A 25,790-nucleotide genomic window follows, 5' to 3' on the forward strand; every position below is an offset into this window, starting at 1 on the left:
GGATCCACAGGATACAACTAATATCATGTAATGTAATTTAATTTTCTTGTTGCCTGTGCTGTGCCAAGGAGTCTTATTAATTTAGGGAATTTTGAATGTCTCGGAAACACCCTGAATTTCAAGACAGAAATTACTACATACGACCACTGTTCTGACATGCTGGATGAAAGGGGCACTGTGATGATAGACAAACCTTGTATATCTCCTCCTCTCCAACCATATCCATGTTTCACAACTTCTACCACTGTATCACTGAAGCCAATATCATGGTGATGCATGTGATGTGGATGATGAAGATGTCTGTGTGGAGATGAACTGCCCCTTGCTGGAGTTGGTGAGGGCCCTCTCCTAAAAACAGAAAAGGCACACAGAATATTTCAAACTTTATGCAAATGTGTATACCCACAATGTCCCCTGTCCCTTTACACAGAAACACACATATACATACACACAGAAAGAGAGAGAGAGAGAGAGAGAGAGAGAGAGAGAGAGAGAGAGAGAGAGAGGGAGAGAGAGAGAGAACAGCATAAAAAGTGCTAGATTGGTTTTTAGAAGAGTAGGGAAAGTATTGCCAGTGGCAGTCATAAAATAACTAGTTTGTAATACATATGAAACAGCCTAGAATAATCACTAACTCTTCCAGTGCACATTTAACCGTCAACAGTGTCACATGCCCCTAACTCTATGAAACATTGTGCAGCGGTTTGGGCTTCAACCCAGTAAACTGGTACAAGGTCAGATCATCAAGAACTACAGGGTGATGCAGAAGTCTGTTAACCTTTGAAAATATAATATCACAAAATAATGTAGGTAGAGAGTAAAAATTGACACATGTGTCTGAAATTATGTGGGGTGTTTTGAAATCAAAAAAATTGTGGACAAGATAAGTAACAGATGGCACTTCATGTGACACAAAATCAATAATTAGCTAACAACTGATTTTGAGCAAAGACGATGTTCTTTATAACAAATGCTCAACTTATCGGCTGTCATTCATCAACAATTCCTGTAGTCGAGGGATAATGTTGTGAACAGCACAGCACAGTGTATCAGTGGGTACAGTGAGAAATTACCATTGGATGTTGTGTTTTAGCATCCCTAATGAGGTCAGACAATAGTAGTTGACTTGCGACTTCAGGTAACCCCACAACCAATAATCACATGGACGGCAGTCTGGGGACCTGGGAGGCCAAGCATGACACAAGTGGCAGCTCAGTGATCCTCGCCAAACAATGTGTGCAGGTACCTTTCATACATGTAGTAATTTAGGGTGGAGCACCATTCTGCATAAAAGTAATACCCTCCAGTAGTTATTTATTAGCCAGAGTAAGGATGATGTGATTCTGTAACATATCAGCATACCTCATACTTGTCATGTTTCAAAATCAGCATCTCACATTTCCTTGAAGAAAAAAGGTCCAGTCATTATTCATATGGTAAATCCACACCACATTGTGACTTTCTCATCATGCAATGGGGTTTCCATGATAGTTCCAGGATTTTTGGTAGTGCAAATTGTTCAGCTGTGGTTGTTGACAGACCATTAGGTGTGAAATGGGCTTCATTGGTCCACAGAAAGATAGACAACCAATCATTATCTTTCCCATTTTCTGAAGTGCCCAAACTGCGAATGCTCTTCACATAAGAAAATTGGTGGCTACCAGTTCATGATGATGGTGGATTTTGTACAGACAGCATTGGAGGGTACATCTTAGTGCTCTCCAAGCAGTAATGCATGAAATGCCAGTGCGACATGTGACTTCATGAGTGTTGACTTCATCAAGCAGAGATGAACTTGGTCAAGACCTCATTTCTTTCTGAACTCTCTGAGCAGCAGTAGCTGGTAGTGTCTGGTCACCCACTAAAGGGCCAGTCATCTAAACAACATGGGGCTTCATGCTTCATGATCATTTTTTTCACAGTGACATTTGTCACAGGATCTTTACCTATTTGAATATCTTTCTTATGGTGAAACAATTGTAAAGCTGCAGCAGCAGGTTCTCAATTCTCATAGTAATGTTTCACTAACAGTGCCTTTTCTGATAAAGTCAATGTGCTGCAATTGCTAGCACATCTGCCTCCCTCTCTCACTACAGCTCATTTTATACACAATTCTCATTCAGAGCCATCTGTTGGCCAGTTTTTGCACTTGTTCTTTGTTTCAATAAAACCCCATGTCATTTCAGGTGTGTGTGTCAATTTTTAACTCTCTACCTTCATTATTCCATGAATTAGTGCATTTTCAAATGTTAACAGACTTTTGGGTCATCCTGCACTCTCTTCCCATTGCCAATCAGGTTCCTACGATAAAAATTTCTTCCACCACCAGGATTTGAACCAGTCATATCTGGGATGAGTGCCTTAACAACAGCATTCTGTCCTTCACGGCTTTCATGGCAGCATGCATGAATAAACTCTTCTCTATATTTTGCACTATTTTTAATAAAATTCTCTAGCTTCTGACAGCTGTTTTTGTTATTATCTTCAGAATTATACTTATTGACTGATATGGTAGACACTGTATTTTGAATGTACAGATAAGATAGCTGCACCTGGTAACTTCAGGAAGAAGGCAGAGGTAATGCATGCTCAAGAAGGTTAGTTGAACAGTTTCTGGCAGCTCAGGCCAAATGATGTTCCACAGCATGAGATGTCAGTGCCACATTTGAAACTCTCACCTCCCCATAAACATCATGCAATCATCTTTACTTCCAATTAGAGTCCAAGGTTCACCCATATACAAACAGTTTTTCACAAAAAAGCAGGAAAGATGTTGGTACACAGAGCTAAGGTGATCTCTGACATTGACTATCTACAATTCGTAAAGCTCATGTTCAGAGAAAATGGTTTCAGCAATGAAGTTGAAGCAGATGCTTTCAGGTAACACCAATGAAAGTCATGTCATGGCTCAGCTGAAGAGGTCAAACTAGCAGCACTTCTTCCATACTGTAGAGTGATGACCAGTAAAGTAAGATGACTATGTGATCAAAAGTATCCGGACACCCATAAAAACATACTTTTTCATATTAGGTGCATTTTGCTGCTGCCTACCGCCAGGTACTCCATATCAGTGACCTCAGTAGTCATTAGACATTGTGAAAGAGTAGAATGGGGAGCTCCACAGAACTCACAGACTTCAAACATGGTCAGCTGATTGGGTGTCACTTGTGTCATACACTGATGTTTTAAGCACCTTCTTGCTTCCCTCTGTCGAAGAGCAATTCAGGGATGGTGATTGCATCTTTCAACACGATCGAGCACCTGTTCATAATGCATGGCCTGTGGTGGAGTGGTTACACAACAATAAAATTCCTGTAATGAACTGGCCTGCACAGAGTCCTGACCTGAATCCTATACAACACCTTTGGGATGTTTTGGAATGCCGACTTCATGCCAGGCCTCACAGACTGACATCAATACCTCTCCTCAGTGCAGCAGTCCATGACGAATGGGCTGCCATTTCCCAAGGAAGCTTCCAGCACCTGATTGAACATATGCCTGTGAGAGTGGAAGCTGTCTTCAAGGCTAAGGGTGGGCCAACACCATATTGAATTCCTGAATTACTGATCGAGGGTGCCATGAACTTGTAACTCATTTTCAGCCAGGTGTCCAGATACTTTTGATCACATAGTGTAAACACTCCAGAGGTATATACTGAGGCTGATGTTATGATCCACCCTCCATGATCTTTTGCATGTTTACTTATTTCATTTATTTATTTTGTGTTCCATAGATCCAGGTAGTGAGTGATTGCAAGGACGTGGAACATGTCAAATTTTACAGAGTCTAGTTATACCTTACATGACAATAAAGATGTATTGTAAATAAAATATCAGTTACAGAGCATATATAGAATTAATGAAATTGTTTCAGTGTGGAAGGATGAGTAATATAAACAAGAAGCAAAGTTACCCTACATATTACAATAAATAAATACATGAATACAAAAACAAAATTTTCACTTTTATGATGACGCCCAAGATAAGAGTGTTAAACATTTGAATTTTACTTAAATAAGCAACAAAAATTAAAAATATGATACATACATTGCAGGTTACACTATTCTTAAGTGGTGCAACACAATCACGTTTAAAATAGAATTTCTGACATAAAATTAATTAGAACTAGTGGAAAAACAATTGTAAGGGTAGCAGTGTCAATAAAGATTAAAAATATGATACAGACATTGTAGTTTACACTGAATGCTGATTGTTAAATGGTGCTTGACAATCAAGTTTCACCACCCATTATTCATTCTAATGGTTTTTTTCTGTAGTAACAATTTTTTTTTTTTTTTTTTTTTTTTTTTTTTTTTTTTTTTTTTTTTTTGTGAGTAGTTGGTTTCTGCAGAATATAATCACATACGACATTAATGAATGAAAGTAGCCAAAGTAGGAAGCCTTCATGGTATCTGCTTCAGCCAGTGAAGTGGTAACCTGCAGTGCAAATGTTGCTGAGCTAAGTTTTTTTTTAAAAGATGAAGTATGAAAAGGGATCAGTTACATCTGCTGTCTAAATAAGCACCCAGGAATATTGTATTCTAAACTTTCTGTATTGATTGATTTCCGCACTTTATGTAAATTTCTTCAAGGTTTCTTTGTGGTGTATGCAACCTCATATAATGGTTCTTATCTGCATTGAGTGAGAGATAATTTGAATAAAACCAGTTTAAGATTTTAGTGAAAAATGTCTTTGCAATTTTTTCAAGACGTTACACCTATTTCAAATTACACAGGTCTTTTGAGCACCCAGAGTGTGTGTTCAGATGGAATCTACATAGGTCAAAGAATTCACACTGTCACTGAGTACTGAGCTGAGTGCATTCACTATATAAAGCAAGAGGAACTGTGAAAGCTACCAATGACCAAATACTGCCTAGAGATTAGACATAAAACGCAATTAGAAAAGATAAGGTCCTTGACTCATTATTATTCATATGGGGAAACCATTATTAGAGAAACAGCTGAGATGAGGTAACATAATAACAATTATAACTGAGATTAAAGATATATACTTATTAGGGCAAAGGGAAGGGCTTTGGACCCTGAGCAAAGGCAAACAGGGTGGTTTCATGGCTGTAGGGGGGAAGAGTGACAGTTTCAAATGATGTGCCAACCTCTCATGTCACTTTATGTCACTCAGTCATATGATGGACCAGAGCTGCTAGAAGCTGTCAAACTTGCCTACCCATGTATGTGTCACTTTGGTGTTCCTCTGGAAGAATTCAGATGCTGTTGCTTCATCTATACAAGCAGAACACAGTAACAACTCTGGCAATCAATAGTTTTTCTCCTGAAGGTGATGAAAAAGACAGTTATGAAAAATTTGAGAATATTATTTGAGATTACACAACTTGGATCATGATGAGATTTTACTCATATGACTCCATTACTTGATGGTCTCAAGTATGGAGGCAATCATGAGTGATAGTGCATTACATTTTTGTGAAATTAAGTATTCCAGTGTAATCCAGTGTGAGACGGGACTACTGCATATAGAATTACTGTCTGACCTGTTAACCTCAAGCTACGGGTCTCTTATTACAGACTGTCTTTGAGAAGCAAAAACTTTTTCTCCTTGGAACACTGAGCTGGACCTAATGAATGTTTTCTTTCAAATTACCAACTAAGTTTAAAATATCATAGATGAGAACACAAATTTGTTGGTGAGGTAGATATAAAATGAAGGTCTGAGACTGGTATATCATCCAAAACTGAAGCCATCAATCAACAGCCATTGATGGTACAGTGTTCAAAGTCAGTAATATCTTTGAAATTGAATGGGTGGCCTAAAATTGTCAAGAGAGTAGAATGATCCATGCTCCACATGTAGATCTGACTCATCACATTTTGTTGGTACTAGTTTGATAAAAATAAAAGTCTTTACACTCAAATGGTGGTTTAATTCTTTGAAATGTGAATGAGACAGTTTAACATCATAAATTGTGATAGTAGGAAGCAACATATATTTTCATTATACTGGACAACTGTCAACTTCCAAAAGCAATCAGAACAATCATGTAAATGAGGAATGTGTTGTAACAGAACTGGGGTGGCAGAATCACAAAAGAAGACACTCTGTGTTTATACACAGGGTGAACATTAATAAAAACAAAAAACTGCAGGAATGGACTCCTGACTGGAAATGGAGGAGACAATGTCCTATGAACCTGTGTCTGGAAATGCATCATTGGCATGGTAGATGGCACTGACAAATGGAAGTTCCTCTGTGTAAGTTCCATGTGTTCCTTGTGTGTAGCAGGTCGTATGATGGATGCAGCACAATGATCCAGTATTCATGTCAAAGACAAGCCGAGATGGTGTCTGTGTACAGCCAAGCAGATGGAAACGGCCAAGAGGTAGCACAGCTATACCAAAACAAGTACCCTCACAGACACTAATCACATCACACAACATTTCAAGACCTTTTAGGGCATTTGTATTATCATGGGTCCTTTCAGACAGACAAACATGCAGGGAGGCAGCAAGAGTGTGTGTAAAACAGATTTGGAGGGTCGGGTTCTACAGCATATTGAAATGAACCCTAGTACAAGCCCCAAGCACGTGGCCTGCCAACATGATACAAACCAAAGTACGATTATGTGTATCCTGCATGGCAAATGTACTATCCCTATCACCTCCATTGAGTACAAGGATTATCGGCAGCAGATTTCCTACTATGGGAAGGATTCTGTCGATAGTTTTTGCACCAGGTGAATTGTTGTCATTTCACACACACTGTCCATTTCCAGACACATGTTCACAGGACCTTTTCCTCATTTCCAGTAAGCAATCCATCCCTGCAGTTTGTCAGTTTTATTAATTTTCGTCGTAGGGCACATATTTTTCAGTAATACTGACATGTTTTTTAAATGCATATAAATGCTTGTTATGAAAAAACTAAATGAATTACTGTAATTTGCTAAGTCATATTTATGCATATATGGCCATTTATCTCTGACTAAGCATATTTTATTAAGCAAATGGTCATATTTGTTATATATTCACACTTTCAACAAGTAAAGAATTTTTATGATGCAGTTTCTTTCTTCTGTTTTGCATTTCTCAGAATTGCACAACTCCTTTTGTTTCCTGAAAAATGGCAAATATCTACCTTCTTCCCCTATTTCATTTCAGTTCATAATATGGATTTCACCCTCACACAACAGTGAGTTTTTGTAGCCTATTTTTGCTCTATGCGCAGATAGTTGCTTAAGCACTGGACTGCAGACAAGTGCCTTGTTGTGTAATTCAAGTAAAATTGCAGCAATTCATGTCTCAATATGGCGAAAAAGTATTTTTGACTCGTGGTAGAATACTATGTTGTAAACTGTGTGACATAACAGTAACAATGGAGATGTCAGCAAGTGGACACAGAAAAACACAAATGTGGAGCACAACAGATTGAAAATGGAAAAACACTGCAGCAAATACTCCTAGGGAATCCCGCCAATCTTATGCACCATTTTGTGGAACTTTTTACTGTTTTCCTTTTTATTAACTTTCACTTAAGTAATCTGATGCATCCAACATTTCACAAATTCTTAACAAAATACACAAGACAATCTTTTCCTGAGTCTACCTCATTAAGAAAGTACTAGTGAGCCGAAGCTACAAGAAAACAATGCATCAAATAACACAATGGGTTTGAAATTTAAAAAAATATACAGATATCAATTGATGAAATAAAAGCCCCTACGGGAAAATATATTGCACATGTCGTTGTTGGAATTCAGTTGAGTGGTAGCTTCCATCCCTGCAGCAGTGCATTGAAGCACACTGCACAGGAAAAGACTTATTTTGAATTTCCTGTGTGCTCTGTAGTTTGAACTCTTAAATTTTGTGCATGTTTGTGTATTCATGAGGCACAGCTCCACATTTTAATAACTGTCTAGAGCAAGGCTTCCCAACATGTGGTCTGCGGACCCCTTAGGGGCCACCGGCTCTTTCTAGGGGGTCTGTGGCCACCTTTCACCAAATTGTGTAAAATAATGAGTAAAATTATTGAATAAAAAAGTGAAAATCAAATTCATCACTATTTTTTTCGTGTGAAAACATGTGTACTTTTACTTCAGGTCATATTCCCAAGCAGTCTTTGCAGTTCCTAATTGATAACGCATACACAGTTTAGTGCCGGAGAATGCTGCTTCTCTGATCGACTGTTTCGCAACAATACGGGGGTCGCTTGTGCGCCAGCTCACGGTGGTAGATGCGCTGAAACCTTTTACGCATGCGCAGAGCAAGCTTTGTCGACCAATCACAGCACTCACTGGCACATATGCAGCCCCAGGCATCATTAAATGTTAAACTTGCTTTGTAGGTGCACTACTTATTTCATAAGTTGATTTTTGACCAGTTTATTACTTCTAACATGGATCGGTGGCTGAAGTCAGGATCATTGAAGAAGGGCGCAGTTTCTCCATTGCCTTCACAACAAGGGGCGTTTGCAGTTGAAATGAATGAGGAGGGAGGATGACCAAAGGACAAACAATCACTAGAAGCTCCACAGCCAGATTTATTGTGTGAAAACGTTGCAAGTACTCCATTGGTTGCAATATCCTGTGGAAGTGGAAAAACCAAGAAGGGTAAGTACAATGAAAGCTATTTAGAATGGGCTTTATGGAGACAAAGGAGGGTAAAGCTCAGTGTGTAATTTGTGTGCGAGTCCTTCCAAACAGTTAAACGGTTCCAGTTAAATTGTGCCGTCATATTGAAGGTACTCACCCTGATTTCCAGGCTAAAGACATCGATTTTTTCAAAAGAAAGAGTGCTGAACTAGCTGGTTCTCAGCATTGCATGAAAACTCATGCAAAAACTATTAATGAAAATTCACTAAAAGCCTCTTTCTTGGTTAGTTATCGAGTGGCAAAAACAGGCAAAGCAAAGAAAATCTCATAAAGCCATGTGTTAATGATATTGTTTCTTGCATGCTAGACAAAAAGGCAGTAAAGCTTGTATCTTTGGTGCCATTATCAAACAATACTGTCAAGAGATACATTGTTGACATGTCAAATGATGTGAAAGACACTCTTGTTTCTTGCATCCAACATTATTCATTTTCTCTGCAGATAGATGAAGCCACTGATGTTACAGGATTAGTGAGTTTATTGGCTTTTGTCCATTATGAATATTCTGGATGTTTTAAGGAGGACCTCTTATTGTGCAGACCACTACCTGCCAACACAACAGGTGCTCAAATATTCCGTCTATTGGATGATTTTTTAAGGACTAATGAAGTTTCATGGTCTAATTGCATAGATGTGGGTACAGACGGTGCAAAAGCTATGATGGGTCCTACAGTCAGAACAATAACGAAAATAAAAGAAAAAGCCAAGAATTGCAGCAGTAGTCATTCTGCTCTCCACAGATATGCTTTAGCTACGAAACAAATGTCTGTTTCATTCAAGAAAGTTTTAGACGAATCCATTCAAATCATTAACTACATAAAATCAAGGCTGTTGAAGTCAAGACTTTTCACAATACTGTGTGAAGATATGGGAAGCCTTCATCGTTCTGTGCTTCTCCACACAGAAGTGAGGTGGCTCTCACATGGGAATGCACTCTCTCGGTTGCATGAATTAAGATTGGAAGTCTTAGCTTTCCTTTTGGAGCATGACACCAAATTAGCAGACCTTATTAATGACGAAAATTGGTAGTGTATACTTGCCTATTTGTCAGGTATTTTCTCCAAAATGAACGAAATGAATATTTCACTCCAAGGGCAAAGTGAAACAAAGGTCACTGCTATTGACAAAGTTCGAGCATTCAAGAGGAAAATCAATTTTTGGACAGAGTGTAGAGGAGGGGGAGGATGAGTGTTTTCCTCTTCTCAAGGAGTTTTTGAAAAGCAAAACATTGGTGCTTGGGAAGAATTTGTTTGATCAAATCCTGGAACATCTCCGAAGGTTGAAGTCATTGTTGGAGCATTATTTCCCAACAGCTGAAGAGGAGAAGCTGCAGAAATACAAATGGGTGGTCAACCCATTCACTTTATCTAAAACGCTGAACATTCTATCACCAAATGAATATGAGTTGTTGATAGAAATTGCCACAGACCCTACCTTGAAATCAAGTTTTGACATTGACGGTTACTCACACTTTTGGATAACAAGAAATACTACCCCCTTGTTGAAAAGGCAAAACGTGTACTTCTTCCGTTTGCCACAACACGCATGTGTGAATCTGGATTCTTGATCTATGCTGCCCACAAAACTAAGTACCAAAGCTGTCTAGATGTGGAACCAGACATCCATCTCCAGTCGTCAAGAACTGAACCCAACTTTTCAAAATTGTGTTAGCAGAAGCACCATCACATTACGATTCCATTATTATTCCTACAGACTCATCTATAGTAAGGGAGAATACATTATTCTTCGTAGATGCTCAGTGAACGTACCTGAACTATAACTCTGTAGGAATTTTGTTTCTGTCATTTACAAAATAATTATTAATTGCATTCTGTTGACATTGATATTTTTGTTACAAAAATTAAAATGACCTCTAAAGCTAATTTCTTTTCTCTATAATATTATCCGTCCTCTCAGTTAAAGATATGGCCTGCCTATACTTCAATTACAATTACTTGCTATTACTCTGACACTATATTGTGGCAACTGGCTGTGAGCGTAAACAAATGAGGACTTTTCACATGCCACCTTGTAAAAGGTAAACCTCCTCTGCCAGAATTGTTTCCTTTGAGAAAAAAAGTCTTACGTTCTGTGAAATGCTTTGTCTTCTTATATAGAAATAAGAGAGTCTGTTTGTTTGTTTTCCTAATCTGGTTACAGACGAGACTGACTGCCATGATATAGTGTCCAAGTAGTAGTTGAGGTTGTCAGCTGTGGCTAAACTGTTGCCACGCCGCCTGCCAGTTGCCAGCTACCCACTGCCAGTTCACTGTTGCAACGCTGCCTGCTAGCTTCCGGCTATGGACTGACAGCTGCCGTTCAGTAGATACGCAAAGACGTAAAAATAACTAGACTTTCCGAGCTGTATACATGGGCACAAAAATCGATTTTGGAACTGAAAAACGGCTTTATAAAAGCAAATTTCGAGAATCAATTTTGAAGTGTTTGCCTGACTAACCAAAAGCGAAACTGGGACATTGGCTTAAGAAATCCAGTTTTGGAAACGCATGTAAACTGGGTGAATGTATTCCCACACATTGCAGAAGAGATGTCACAATAGCCCTTTAAAGGCAATTCCTTGGCCTCTTTCTTTTGTGATGTGTTTGTATCCCGAATAATGGGTCTGCCTCTTTTCTTCACAGCCGCGCGGAATGGCCGCACCATGTCATCGTGGATTGCGCGGCCGCTCCCTCGGGCGTGTGTGTGTGTGTGTGTGTGTGTGTGTGTGTGTGTGTGTGTGTTTTGTCCTTAGTGGAAGTTAAACCTAGGTTAATAGTGTGTAAGACTAGGGACTGATGACCTCAGCAGGTAAGTCCCATAGGCTTTACATACATTTGACATTTTTCTTCAGAATTCACGGACCCCCCCCCTCCCCTCCACACACACACACACACGACTGTTACGAAATATGCATGCTCCTTACACAACAGTAGCCAAACAGTGGAAGCGAAGAGACCAAAGGCGGCAGCTTGTCAACAGCAGGGTCAGCGAACAGTTTGGACGTGACGTTGATTGCTCTTGGAGGAAGGCAGCTCCAGCATGTGAAATGCCAATTACCAAGTAATTTTAATCAGGCTATAGTGTGCTGAACAAAGGGAGACTCAAGTTTTCTTTGAACTGTAAAAGGGAGTAAATCCACTAGTAAGTGTCTGGATACAGTGGGATTCAAATTGGATTGTTAATTTCATTCATCTCTAAACCAAAGACTATTGATACTTTGAGGTGAGGGGGGGGGGTCATTGGGAACATGGCACTTGCATTAAGAAGCTTTCAGTTCCCATGGGTTTCGCTCTGAAATTTAAAGTTACTGTGCTCTTGACTGACTAGGGGTCCGCCATGGATTTTCGACTGAAGAAGGGGTCCACCAGCTGAAAAGGTTGGGAAGCCCTTGACTAGAGTATATTCCTGCCATCTTGAGTATGGATAGGGACTGTGATTGCTGTGTTCAGACAAGGGGTGAGTGGTGACCCTTTGCTCACATGTCCAGTCATGCAGCTTAAGGCTGTTGCCAATGGGAATCAATGAGAGAGAGAGAGCAGGTCTGAGGAGCCAAGGAACATCCAGCACATTCCACATGTCCCTCAATCAGTTCACTACTATAGCCAGCCTGGGTACTGTCCGCATTGAGGTTGAACCCTCATCCACAGCCAAGTGGGGCGTCATTCCAAGGTATGGTAGGCAGTAATTCCAAGGTGTGGTAGACAGCAAAAGACTTTCCAGGGGGCTGATCGAAAGGCCTCCCCAGTTCGTCTGAACAACAGGTTTCAGGCTCTGTCTGTGTCTGATAAACATCCTCAGCCAGATGCAGTCACTTGCATTCTGTTTCACATAAAGGATGGGATTACTGGTAATTGGTGCATAATAGGGCCCCTCAGGGGGCTGCAAAGGATGGGAAGAAATCAAGTGTGCCCTCTATCAGCATACTAGGCAGAATCATTCCAGGTATAGAACAGGTGCTTTCGGATGCCATGAAGAGCACAGGGTGGTAGCTCATTTTGGTGCTAATGATGTGTACTGCTTTGTATCTGAAGAGAGTATCCTAGGTTTTTGGTGGTTAGCTGAAGTGCTAAGACTGACAGTCTTGCTAGTGAGATGAGGGCAGATTTCACCATCTGTAGCATCATCAACCGGAACCACTGTGGATCTTTGGTACAGTGCACAAAGTGGAGGGTCTGAATCAGGGAGACTCAAATGGTTTTGTGATCATGCAGGCTGCAGATGCCTTGCTTGTGCCATAGGTGGTGGATCTTTTGGTTCTGCTTAATAGGTCAGGGGTGCAGTATGAACAGGAGTGACTACAAGGGGCCGGGAGAAGTGTAGAGGGGACTGGGTAGTTGTTTAATTTAGAGGGTCTCAAGGAATGTACAGAAAAGGTGTCAATCTAAAAGGGGGCAGGGTAAACATAGAATGAGGGGGGGCCTAGCAATGACTGGTACTGAAGTTGTAAATTGTCATAGATGTGTTGCAAAAAAACCAAAGCTCCATGTGCTAATGCAAAGCACTGAAGCTCAAATCACTATAGGTAATGAAAGCTGGCTAAAGCCACAAATACGTTCAGCTGAAATTTTTACAAAGGACCTAACCATGTTCAGAAAGGATAGATTAAATACAGTTGGTGGTGGAGTGTTTGCTGCTATCAGAAGTAGTTTACCTTGTAGTGAAATTGAATTAGATAGTTCCTGTGAGTTAGTATGGGTAGAGGTTATGCTTGAAAAATGGAATAAATTAATAACTGGTTCCTTTTAGCAACACCTCAACTCAGATGATACAGTTGCTCAACGGTTCAAAGAAAACTTGAGTCTCATTCTAAATAGGTACCCCACTCACACAACTATGGTCGGTGGTGACCTCAGTTTGCCCTCAATATGTTGGTGAAACTATATATTTAAAGTTGGTGGTATACATAAAATGTCATCTGAAATGATAGTGAATGCTTTCTCTGAAAATTATTTTGAACAGTCATTTCAGGAGTCCACTCAAAGTGTAAATGGTTGTGAAAACACATTTGACCACTTAGCAACAAATAATCCACAGCAAATAGAGAGCATCATGATGGATACAGGAATTAGTGACCACAAGGTTATTCTAGCAGGACTGAATACCATAACATCTAAATCCACCAAAAATAAACAAAAACTACATCTATAGAAAAAGCAAATAAAAATTTGCTGTACACTTTTCAAAGAGATCATCTCTGCTCCTTCTAATCTGAAATGTAAGTGCAGACCAGATGTGGTTTAAATTTAAAGAAATGGCATTGACAGCAGTTGAGAGATATATACCAAATAAATTAGTAATAAATAGTACTGATCCCCCATGGTATGCAAAACTGATCAGAACCCTGTTGCAGAAGCAATGAAAAACCAATGGCAAATTTAAAAGAATGTAAAAGCTCTAAGACTGGTAATGTTTTACTGAAGCTCGAAACTTATTGTGGGCTTTAATGGGAGACACTGTTAATAGTTCCCACAATGAAGCTCTATGTCAAAATCTAGCAGAAAATCTAAAGACATTCTGGTTGTATGCAAAGTACACTAATGGCAAGACAGAATCAATACCTCCTCTGTGTGATAGCAATGGTAATGTTACTGATGACAGCAACATCTGCATTGTGCAACTGGATTCATGATTTCCTATCAGAAAGGTCACAGTTAGTAGTAACTGAAGGAAAATCATTGAGTAAGACAAAAGTAATATCTGGCATTGGCCAAGGAAGTGTTATAGGTCCTCTGCTGTTCTGATCTGTATAAATGATTTAGGAGACATTCTGAGCAGCCCTCTTACATTGTTTGCAGATGATGCTGTCATTTACCATGTTTTAAAGTAATTAAATGATCAAAATCAATTGCAAACTGATTTAGACAAGACATCTATATGGTGCAAAAAGTAGCAATTGACTCAAAATCATGGAAAGTGTGGAGTCATCCAAATGAGCACAAAAAACTGCTAAATTTTGGTTACATGATAAATCACAAAAAGCTAAATGGTTTGATCTCAACTAAATACTTAGGGATTACAATTACAGATAACTTAAATTGGAACACTCACATAACACCGTGGGGAAAGCAAATCAAAGACTACAATTTATCGGCAAAACACTTAGAAAATGCAACAGGTCTACTAGAGAGATTGCCTACACTACACTTGTCTGTCCTCTTCTGGAGTATTGCTCCAATGTGTGGGATACATGTAAGATAGGATTGATGGAGGACATCAGTTCACGAAATAAAGAAGAGAATGCCATGGGTATGATATGTGAATCAGGGTGGCAATCATTAAAACAAAGGTGTTTTCCATTTCAATAGAATCTTCTCATGAAATATTAATAACCAACTTCCTCCTTCAGATGCAAAAATATTTTGTTAGCGCCCACCTACATAGAGAGATCATTTTAACAAAATAAGAGAAATCGGAGCTCACACAGAAAGATTTAAGTGTTCATTTTTCCCACGTGCTGTTTGAGAAATCTACATAGAGAGAAATGTTCATTGTAATAAAATATGAGAAATCAGAGATAGCACAAAAAGATTTAAATGTTCATTTTTCCCATGTGCCATTTGAAAATTGAATGGTATAGAAATAAATAGCTTACAGGTGGTGTGATTAACCTTCTGCTAGGTACTTAACTGTGAATTGCAGAGTAGTCATGTAGATGTAGATGCAGATGCAGATGTATATGTGGAAGAAGATGGTCCATGCAAAAAGTTGCTAATAAACTGTGAACATTTAGAAAAAGTAAATTTTCCCATCATTAGTAACTTGTTTCACAGAACTGTAGGTGCCATATGGCCCAAATGCATTAAGTATCATGATGTTGTGCCTTACATGGTGAAAGCTGCCAACTCAGTATAAGCATTGCACAGTAAAATGTGACTCATTTAGCTCATGCCTTACACACAGTTGCGGAGGAGATTCATAGTAATTCAGTATAGCTGAGAAATTTATTGGATGGTCAAAAAGGTATTTCTGAAATCCCCATCACATGCTGCAGCATTTAAGTTGTTAGCTTCAGGTATTTCCTTACCAACATCTTCCATTTTGACAAGATGGCAGTCCTGGATTGATGCATGCATCTGTTACTGCCAGATCTTCAATGTTGTGAAAAGCATCATTGATTGATTTGATGTCAGTGAAGCCACTTCAATGGACTGGTCCAAGATTTAAAGTATAACGGTGAAATTTCAGGCAAACTTCTGAACATAAAATCAAATTTTGGATTTAATCCAGCTACCATGATCATTTTGGAGGATTCACAAGTGCCACTAGTGAAGCAGGTAGAACAAGTGAAAAAAGTTATGAATAAATGAGAAGCTGTTCATGGTAGAGTGGAAAAAAGTGTCAAATAAAACAGAAAAGGTGTTAGAAAAAATGAAGGGGCTCATACACTATGTTCCATTTCACTGATTTTAGTGGGTGAAAAGTTCTCGCTTACTTATTTAAGCAATGGAAAGCCCAGGTTGTAATATCAACAACAGTTCAACATTTTATCTTTACAGTGAGCAGCAATCTATCCTTTTCATAGTTGTTGATACTCTTACTCAATTAGATTTAGATTCTGTTTTAAGTATGCTCCTCTTGTGTCACCTGAAGTAGGAAGATGTTTTTTGAGATACAAGGCTTTATTGGCTGACAACAGGAAATCGTTTTCATATTAAAATTTGCACAAGGTATTCATTGTATATTACAGCTCAGAGCTCATAAATTGAAGTAAAAATGAGGATGTAAGAAAACACATCGTAGGTAAACTATGCTCTGATAATGTTAATAAAAAGTATGGTAAAACAGTATATTCTGTAGTAAGTTTACCTCTCATGTGCATTAAATAATTAGTTCTTTACTGTAAACTGAATTATCAATTTGTTTCACAACAGAAATTTTACTTAATTTTGATAGTGTTAGGTAATATTTCTTATGTTATTGTGCACACCTGTTTTCTACAAATTTTTGGTTATGACAACACTTTTTTGCTTATTAATATGGTTTTTAGGTCATAAAAAACCTAGCCCTACTGATAACTAAGATCAGTGACTTAGATTCATATTTACACAATGTTTAGTCTAGCATGTTAGGAAAGAATCTTAATGAACCAAGACACTTGAGACCAGGCTCTCTTGTCTATCACTTACCAAATAGTAACAACTACAGATAAACCTATTCCAAAATAAGCCAGCTTGGGAGTAAGATTGTGCTTTAGATGGATTCTGAATTATATATAAACTGGATACAAGAACAAGGCAATGAAGACAGAAGTCTACAATGATTTTTTGACAGCTTATGATTCTCTTTAATCATCATATTTTTTAAAAATATTGTATGAGATACCATATACACAATGGTTAGAAACTGTTCAAAAAGCTTGTAAGGGTGTTGCAGGGTAGGTTGTGCGGAGAAATAATGGTTAAGAAAAAAATTCAATACATTGCAGCAAGTTAATTAGCAGTGAAGTTAGCCAATCAGGCAATTTTGCATGGGAATTCAAGCAGGCTGCCAGATAAAAATAGTGTCAGTTGTTCTCAAAGTGTAGATAATAGTGCACAAGACTTCGCAGCCTGTGGTTCAGGTTCAATCCTTATCACCAACACATGTTCAATTTTTGTATTGCTCTCTTGTCTGGTTTTAGGAAACCAAACAAAGAACATTTCTGGCAACATGGCCTCTGGCCTGATTGACTAACTACAATTCCAATTAACTCATAAACCATGCAACAAATCATATTTTTTCTTAAAAATTATTTCTGAGCACAATCTACCTGCAACACCCTTACAAGCTTTACAGACTGTTTCTGACTGCCCAGTATAACAGTGAAATTGATATGCTGGTGACTCATCTGTGACATTTTGCTTACGGGGGGAGAGTAAAAATATGGGAAATATCATGCTTAACATGGTATCAGAAGCCCACTGGAATTTAAAACGGCACCCAGTTGTTTCAGAGTGGATAAGTACTGGTCCTGTATACGCTTCAGGGGAATCTTATACTATTCTTGCTGCAAAATAGTAGCTAGTTTAAGTGATGATGATGGAGGTGGATAGTGATTACACACCCTTCTCTCCAATGTAGACCACAAAGACTGAACCCTATTGAGATTTAGTGACTGTGGTAACCAGGAGAGATGCGATAATTTATCCTCATGCTCGCAAAACCAGCCTCTGATGATGCAATCTGTCTGACCAGGGGCCCTGTCATCTTGGAACACAGCATCACCATTGTGGGACAAACACTGTACATGGGATGGACCTAATCACCCCAAATTGTCACATAAACTTTTGCAGAGTAACCATGCAGCCCATGGAATATCATGATACAGCTGCCCAAATCATCACTGAACCCCATCATTTTTCACTCCTGAGACACAAACTCACCCAAAAGTTGGAAGCAGTGTGAAAAATACTCATCTGACCAAGTGAATTTCTTCAATTGCTCCATGCTCTATGTTTTATGGCTTTGGCACAATGTTTTCCTGTTAAAGGCACCTGCATTACTGATGAGTGGTTCTGGGATTCCAGATTGCCCCGCAGTTCCCTATTTATGGAGCTCCCTGCATGTTAGTTTGGTGCTGACAGGGGTTGCAACTGTGACACTCAGTTCTGCAATGACTTTTCAGCTGTTGTCCTCTTACTTTTTGTCACAATACTTTACAATGACCATCTGCCATGATGTTTTGCTGCTTTCCCTGTATGCAGTATAAATCTTTTACACAGTGCCACTACACAGAACATTGTTCTGATCACAACTGACACTTTCAACATATTGGGGTCATTGCACAGGTTATGTAAATGATCAGACACAACAGCACAACACTACCTGCAGGCTCGGCTAGCATCTGCATTTATTTTTAAACATGCATTTCTCATGATGTTTCCATATTTTTTCCAACCCCTGTATATTGCTCTTTACTAGTCTGAATTGTGTGATATTACACAGAAAATTTGGATTTATTTGTTTCAGATAGTAAAATTAGTCATATGCTTTGATCTGTAATGGTACAGACATCAGACATTTATAATTAATCCAAAATTACCTTACACTAATTACATGAATGTTATTCATGAGTATTCATCAGCACAAATTCATCTATGCTATAATACACAGCCCAGTCACGTTAATGAGACCTCCAGTCAAAAGCCTCAGTAACCACCTTTTACAGCATGGACATGCAGGAAGAGAGTCAGTGAGATTCTGCAAGGTACAGAGAAGGATGTGGAGCAATGCCAACTCCAGTGGCATGACCACCTGCACTAGGTTTCTTGGCTGAGTATTCATGGTGTGGACAGCCAGATTGAGGTGGTCCCACGGATTCTTGACTGGATTAAAATCTGGGGAGTTTGGAGGCCAGGGGAGTACAGTAAACTCATCATGGTACTCTTTGAATTATGCGTGTACACTGAGATTTGTGTAACACATTGCATTATCCTGCTGGTAGATGCCATCGTGCTAGGAGGAACGAACTGCATTTAGGGGTGGACATGGTCTCAAGGGATAGATGCACACATATGTTGATCCACTGTGCCCTCCAGAGCGTCAAGATCGTCCAGGGAATGCCACAAAAACATTCCGGAGACCATAATGCTCCCTCCTCCAGCCCAGACCCTTCCAATGATTGTTGCGGGGTCATACACACCAACAGCCATCTGTCAAGTGAAGCATAAAATGTGATTCATCTGAATAAGCCACCTGTTGCCACTCAGTGGACATCCAGTTCCATTACTGGTGTGAAATTTCCAGCCTTCATCAATAATGAACAGCAGTCAGTGTGGGTGCATGAACGAGGCATTTGCTGCAGATGACCATTCGCAGCAACGTTCTTTGAACGATCATTGAGAAAACACTGTTGGTAGCCACTTGGTTCATCTTGGTGTTTGGTTGCTCAATAGTTGCACATCTATTCATCTATGCACATCTTTGCAACTGTTGCTCACCCCTGTCATTTATGGCCAACAGTGCACCACAGCTGTCTCAGTGCAAATTTTGGATAGTGCCATTTTGCAATGCACAATATTCTTTAGTTTACAAACTTAATTGTTTGTAAATGGATCCACCCTTGGCTTGAAAGCCAATGATCATGCCCATTTGGATTTCAGATAAATCATTCCATTTCCACAGTATGACAATGATAGGACCGTTTTATGCTGTTTTACGCATCCACTGACATGCTTTATATACCCTCTACTGCTTGTGAGTTCCATTGCACGTTGACATTGGATATGGACAATGGTCACATTAATGTGACTGGACCATTTATTTTCAGTTTTCTTTTCCTAGATGTATTTAAAATATTTATCACAAAACAATATGTATTCTCAAACTGTTTGAGCCTGTGGTAGGGTAGTTTATGATCTGTCTGTGTCTTACATGATATCCATGTTCAAAGGAATTTTCTAAAAAAAAAGTTGCTAATCAAACTCTATAAAGCAGAAAAGGTCAGTGGGGAAATCAAGAGAATGAACTGCTTCAAGCAAAGTGACCAAACAACATGGCATAGTGGTATGACAGTGGATTCAAGTTTGGGAGGACAGTGGTTCAGATCCCTGTGCAGCCATTAAGTTTTAGGTTTTCTGTGATTCCGCTAAATAACTTTAGGTAAATGCTGGAATGGATCCTGTGAAAGTGCATGTCAGTTTCCTTCCCGATCCTGAGCTTGTGCTTCATTCTAATGGTCTTGTCAATGCAGGGATGTTAAACCTTAATATTCCTTCAAGGGAAATGATTGCCACCATGTTCACACAGTACTTCAACTTGTGCAACAATGATCTGGCAAGTGCATCCGAGATAAGCATAGCCAAATGCACAAATAATGTAGCAAAAGCTATTCAAAATAGACCTTTGAGAATGTGGGAAGAAAAGTAAAAGGTACCTTAAAAATTTCTATCTGATTCTTTTACCTAAAGCCTAACCGTAAGAAGACACAGGAGTGTATACACCAATTACTAAACAGGGATGTTAAAGTATGATTGATTATCATATTGAAAGGTGTGAATATAAAGTAATTTTGCAGCTCAACGTACTCATAAGATGAGAGGGACTTAGTGCTGGTGATCAAACAACCTTCCTACACTCTGGAGTTAAAGATCACTCTGAAGAACTGTACTCTACCAGTTGGCCAGCTTCAGTAAGAGAAAAGAGGGCAAAGACTTAAAGATGGAGGAAAAATATGGCAATGACTAATTTTAGGATTTACTAACTTCCAGAAACTATGGTAAATCTAAATGAGGATAGCCAAATGGACTTTGAACCCTGTTACTCCCAAACACGGCTCCAGCATTTTAAGAATTCAGCCACATTGCTCATTCTCAGTTAGGAAAGGTCCTTTTGTTGACACCTGTCAACATAGTTCAGAAACGAAAAATATGCAGTGCTTGTCTAAAGGGCTTCTCCTCATACAACACATGTTAATACTATACATAATAAGTACTCCAGGAACCTCAAAAATTGCATTTGATCTAAAGACTTCTAGAAGATTTGCCCTCTCACTGGTCTATAACTCATTTATACCAGATATACCATATAACACGTCCATGCACAAAATGAAAGGAAAGAAGGTGACACAATGAAGGTACCATACTTACTATAACATATACTTATTATAACAAATAAATTATTCATATCAATAAAGGACTGTCTCATAAGACTAACATCAGCAATAAACAGGATGAAGTATCACCATATATCCCTATGGGAGGAGACATCTGTATTAAAATTAATTTCAAGAGCAAGAAAAAGTTTGTAAAGAATGACATAAATCTGTATAGCACCTGGAAAGCCTTAAACATCTACATCCATGTCTTAGACCTGAGATTTCTAAATGCACGGAACTTGCGGTGAAATCAGCCTATGAGACTGAGGAGGCCTGTAACCGTCACAATAAATGGACAACACATCTTCCAAAAAGTGCAGAAAGAAGCACCATATATTACCAAGAAGATTTAATATCAATATATATCAATGACAAAGCACTTCAAGTGCTAAATTTCATGTAGGAAGTTGCCCAAAAATGTTTCCCCAGATCTCAGTTTATTGAAAACAAAGAGTGACAGGAGAGGACAGAACAGTGCAAGGAAGCGTCCAAGACGGATGAGATTCAAAAACCTCAGAACACAGGAGCAGCTTTGAAGACAGCATGTATAAGGAAAGAAGTCTCTGAGAAAAGAACTGTAAGCAAGGAAAGAAACCATGGAGGCATAGAACAAAAATAAAGAAAGGGGAAGGCAAAGAGATGATTGTGAAATATAGGCAAGGAAATGACTAAACAATAAATAAATAATAATATTAGTAAAGAATACAAACAGAAGTTTGGGAAACATGAACACAGGAAGACAGAAAGGAAATGCAAGGCTCAGATGGAGATGGAAAGTGGGGAAAGGAGGACAAAAGCAAAAACAAAAAAAAAAAATGACAAAAACAGGATATATGAGGGTTAGCTGAGACCACACGGATGACAGGAACCAAGCACATGCTGTAGAGCAAGTTCCTACCTGTGAAGCTCTGAGGTACTGGTACTGGGAGGAAGAATCCATATCACCTGCATGGTGAAGCAGGCAGCATGGTCTCTGCTATTGCATTGCAGAGTGTGCTCTGCAACAGGGTGTTGTGCGTTACCAGTATAGACTCTCTACTTGTGTCCATTCATTCTTACTGACACTTTAGTTGAGGTCATGTTGACATAAAAAGCTGGACAGGGGTTGTGCATCAGCTAGTATATGAGTCATCTCACACCATTATTTTCATTTACGAAGTAGATACTACTAGTAATAGGGCTCGTATAGGTAGTGGTAGGAATGTTTGCGTCACAAATTTTTCATTAGGAGCACTCATAATGTGGGTGGTGAGGGAGAATACTGGTTAGTATGCAGCTCATTTCAATTCAGGGCTCAAGGAAAATTTTACACCAGGTGACAAAGTTAGTTGTTGTATCCCAGACTTAAAGTATCGTACACAGAGAAAAACATTCCTCAGTAGTTATAAAAGAGGTATGCCGGCTTTGGGAGATGCTAATATGGCCTGAAAATCTGTGAACAAGTAGGCTGTGGAACTGCAAGAAACAAAAACAACAGTGATTGTGTCTACATTGTTGTGTAGAGTACTTTTAAATACACTAATATATTTATCATAGATGCTATGCCAGTAAGAAAAGTAAAATTTCACACAAAAATAGTGACAAATCACAGACTGCAGGTACTGGTTGGGTTAACCTATACTGAGCTGACTCTCAGTAAGATAGAGGTCAGTGGTAATGAAGATGGTTTGAGATTTAGAAAAGCATTAATTTAACTTTTCCTGCAGATATGCTTTAAATTGTTTTCATCCTCTTCTATCTTGACACCTCTGTTTATCTTTGTCTCACATAGTACTTTCTTCTGAATCATTTCTAAGCTTCAAGTCACATCTACTACTGACATTTGAAATAAGTAAACTGTTAATTTCTCATTGTTGTTGAAATGCTATGTCCCTATGAAACCAGAGGATTGTGTGGTTTCCCTGAATAGTGCCTGAAAAGTACTATTTCATTCAGTTTATTGCTCTTCTTGTGTGCAGATGAAGTAAATTCAGGACTGGAACACTTTACTGATCATAAAAAAGCCTCTAAAGAACTCAGCTGTGCATAATTTAAAAAATCTTTTTTATTTCTACCATATTACCTTTATAAACAAAAGACACATTTGAGGAATATTTCAAGAGTGATTCCTTGCCCTGCAACATCTCTTTAGGATCTGTAAAATGCCTACTCAATCCATGGCCAACCAATTCTCAGGCTTCATTACAGTTCAATGAGGCAAAAAATATGTTATTGTCCCCTAAAAGCAGAGAAAAATCAAGCTTCTAAAGCAAAGCTACTTAGTTTTAACATTTAGCTAGTATAGTCAAATTTTAAATATTCTAGTAATTTTCTTATTGGAGTGAAAACTCTGATACAAAATAAAATTATTTCATTAAAAGCAGTCTTGACTGCACGTAAATTATTTATTTCATTTAGTGACTGGTTACAATCTCTTACAGGATCAACATCAGACCATTCTACTCTGTGGAAAAGAATAACACACTTTCCTTGAGATCAAACGGCTTCAATACAATAATAAGCATCGAATAATGTAAAAGCATGGCTGATATAGCTTCACAACAGCAGGAGATGGTAGCCTGGAGCAGGCCACTCTGGAGAGGCATGACAAACACTGCTGAATAAGGCTCAGTTGCTGGTAGTTTAACAGTAAAAGCTCCACCCACCACCTCCACCATAATGTCACTATTTGCTAATGGTTGTGAAACATGACTACATTATATGAAATCTATTTATAAAATATGTAATTATTAGACGTTTGGCCATAGAATAAACAGTTAAGGATGTTTTAAATATTATGTAGAAGACATGCTCTGAAAAAAGTTCAGAAGCAGAGAATAAATCACTATCCAATGACATTGGCTCATTTAAATGTACGCTGCCCTCTACACGGACTTATGGTACATGTAAGCATAGCAATGATGGCTGGTAGGATGCATACTGGTACCTAAGGAAATGAAATATGATTCAGTATGTTCTGCCATCAGTTAAAGATGTTGTGGAAGGAAGGGCACCAATGGGTAACGAAGGAAACAACATGGGAATCAATGAGTACTACCATCAGTCATAGATATTGAGGAGTTATCTGAAGCAACATTTTGACATATGCCTGTTGTGCTTATGCACATATACACTTAGCTGCCTGTGATATTGTCAAGGGTAAGTAAATATAGTATTAACATTAAAAGTCAAAGACACTGGTTACAAGTAAAATATTAGCATAAAACATTACAATCTTGCGTAAAAATTACAAAATTACAGCAAACTTTGCGCAAATGTGATATGCATATCTATATCCAGAATGCAAAGAAATCTAAGATAATAAATGAAACTTTGTCAAGAAAGAACAGTGAGGTTGATAACACTAATACTGTTGTGCAGTTAAAAGGCTCTTTAAGTACTATTTTGTATTATATAACAATAGTGAACATAAAATGCTATAATTCTGTAATAAGGGACTTATAAAATAACATTTGCAAGAAATTCAAAGGATTTAACATAAATGTTGTCAGAGACATAAAAAAAAATATTTTAAGTATTAAGATAATTTAAAATAATAAACAGCACAAGAGGTGAGAAAATGGACCATAATGGTCAACCCATATTTACATAGTACTCAAAGTGCACTTACAGGTGGTGTAGAACAATATTTGTTAATTCATGACACACAAAATATCTATAGAGCCAGGTATGTTATTAATTTATTACCTCCTTCAGTGTAAACAAATTACTTCTGTAATTTTTATGCAAGATTGTAATGTTTTATGTAACTATTTTACTTGCAAACAGTAACTTGACCTCTTAAATGATAAAATTCTATTTATTTAATCTTAATGATATCACAGGCAGCTAATTGGACATGTCCATATGTATTACAGGTGCATGTCAAAATATACCTCCATGTAACTCCACAACATCTATGACTGATGGTGGTATTTACTGATTCCCATATCATTTCCTCAATTACTGGTTGATGTTCTTCCTTCCAGCTGGTTCCCACAATGTCTTTGTCTAATGACGGAACATATTGAATCATATTTCATTTCCCTGGTTACGAGTTGGCATCCTACCAACCATCTTTGTTATGTTTATGTCTACCATAAGAGTAGAGTGCAGCATACATTTAAATGAGCCAGTGCCACTGAATAATGACATATTCTCTGCTTTTGAACTTATTTATAGTGCCTGTCTTTTATACAATACTTAAAACATCCTTAGTTGTTTATTCTATGACAAAATTGCTAATAATTATATATTGTATAAATGGATTCTGCAGAATGCAATCATGTTTCACAACCATGTAGGGATGTTATGCCAGAGGCAGGGGACGTAACTTTCACTATTAACCTACTAGTGACTGAGCCTTATTCAGCAGTGTTCACCATGCTTCTTCAGAGTGGTCTGCTCCACACCACTGTCTTCTGCTGTCACCAAGGGTATACCAACCCTGCTTCTGTACCATTTTATGCTTATGACTGCACTCATGTCCTCCGATGTCTAAGAAAGTGTATTACTCTTTTCCTCAGAGTAAAATGCTCCAATGATGATCATATAAGAGATTGAAACCAGTCACTGAACAAATAAATAATTTACATGTGATCAAGACAGCTT

At 38.4% G+C, this 25,790-nt stretch overlaps 1 protein-coding gene across 1 annotated transcript in view; it reads right to left on the reverse strand.

The window, feature by feature from the left end:
* The window catches only part of LOC126249255 (voltage-dependent calcium channel type A subunit alpha-1-like), a 125,982-nt gene that overhangs the window by 33,239 nt on the left and 66,953 nt on the right, over positions 1 to 25,790 (reverse strand). The window contains exon 4 of the mRNA XM_049950910.1: positions 194 to 348. Within this exon, the coding sequence (XP_049806867.1) occupies positions 194 to 278 (85 nt within the window). The 5' untranslated portion in view covers positions 279 to 348. The remainder of the gene's footprint in view (positions 1 to 193; positions 349 to 25,790) is intronic.

The sequence above is a fragment of the Schistocerca nitens genome, chromosome 3 (assembly GCF_023898315.1).
Source record: "Schistocerca nitens isolate TAMUIC-IGC-003100 chromosome 3, iqSchNite1.1, whole genome shotgun sequence".
Classification (NCBI taxonomy): Eukaryota; Metazoa; Arthropoda; class Insecta; order Orthoptera; family Acrididae; genus Schistocerca; species Schistocerca nitens.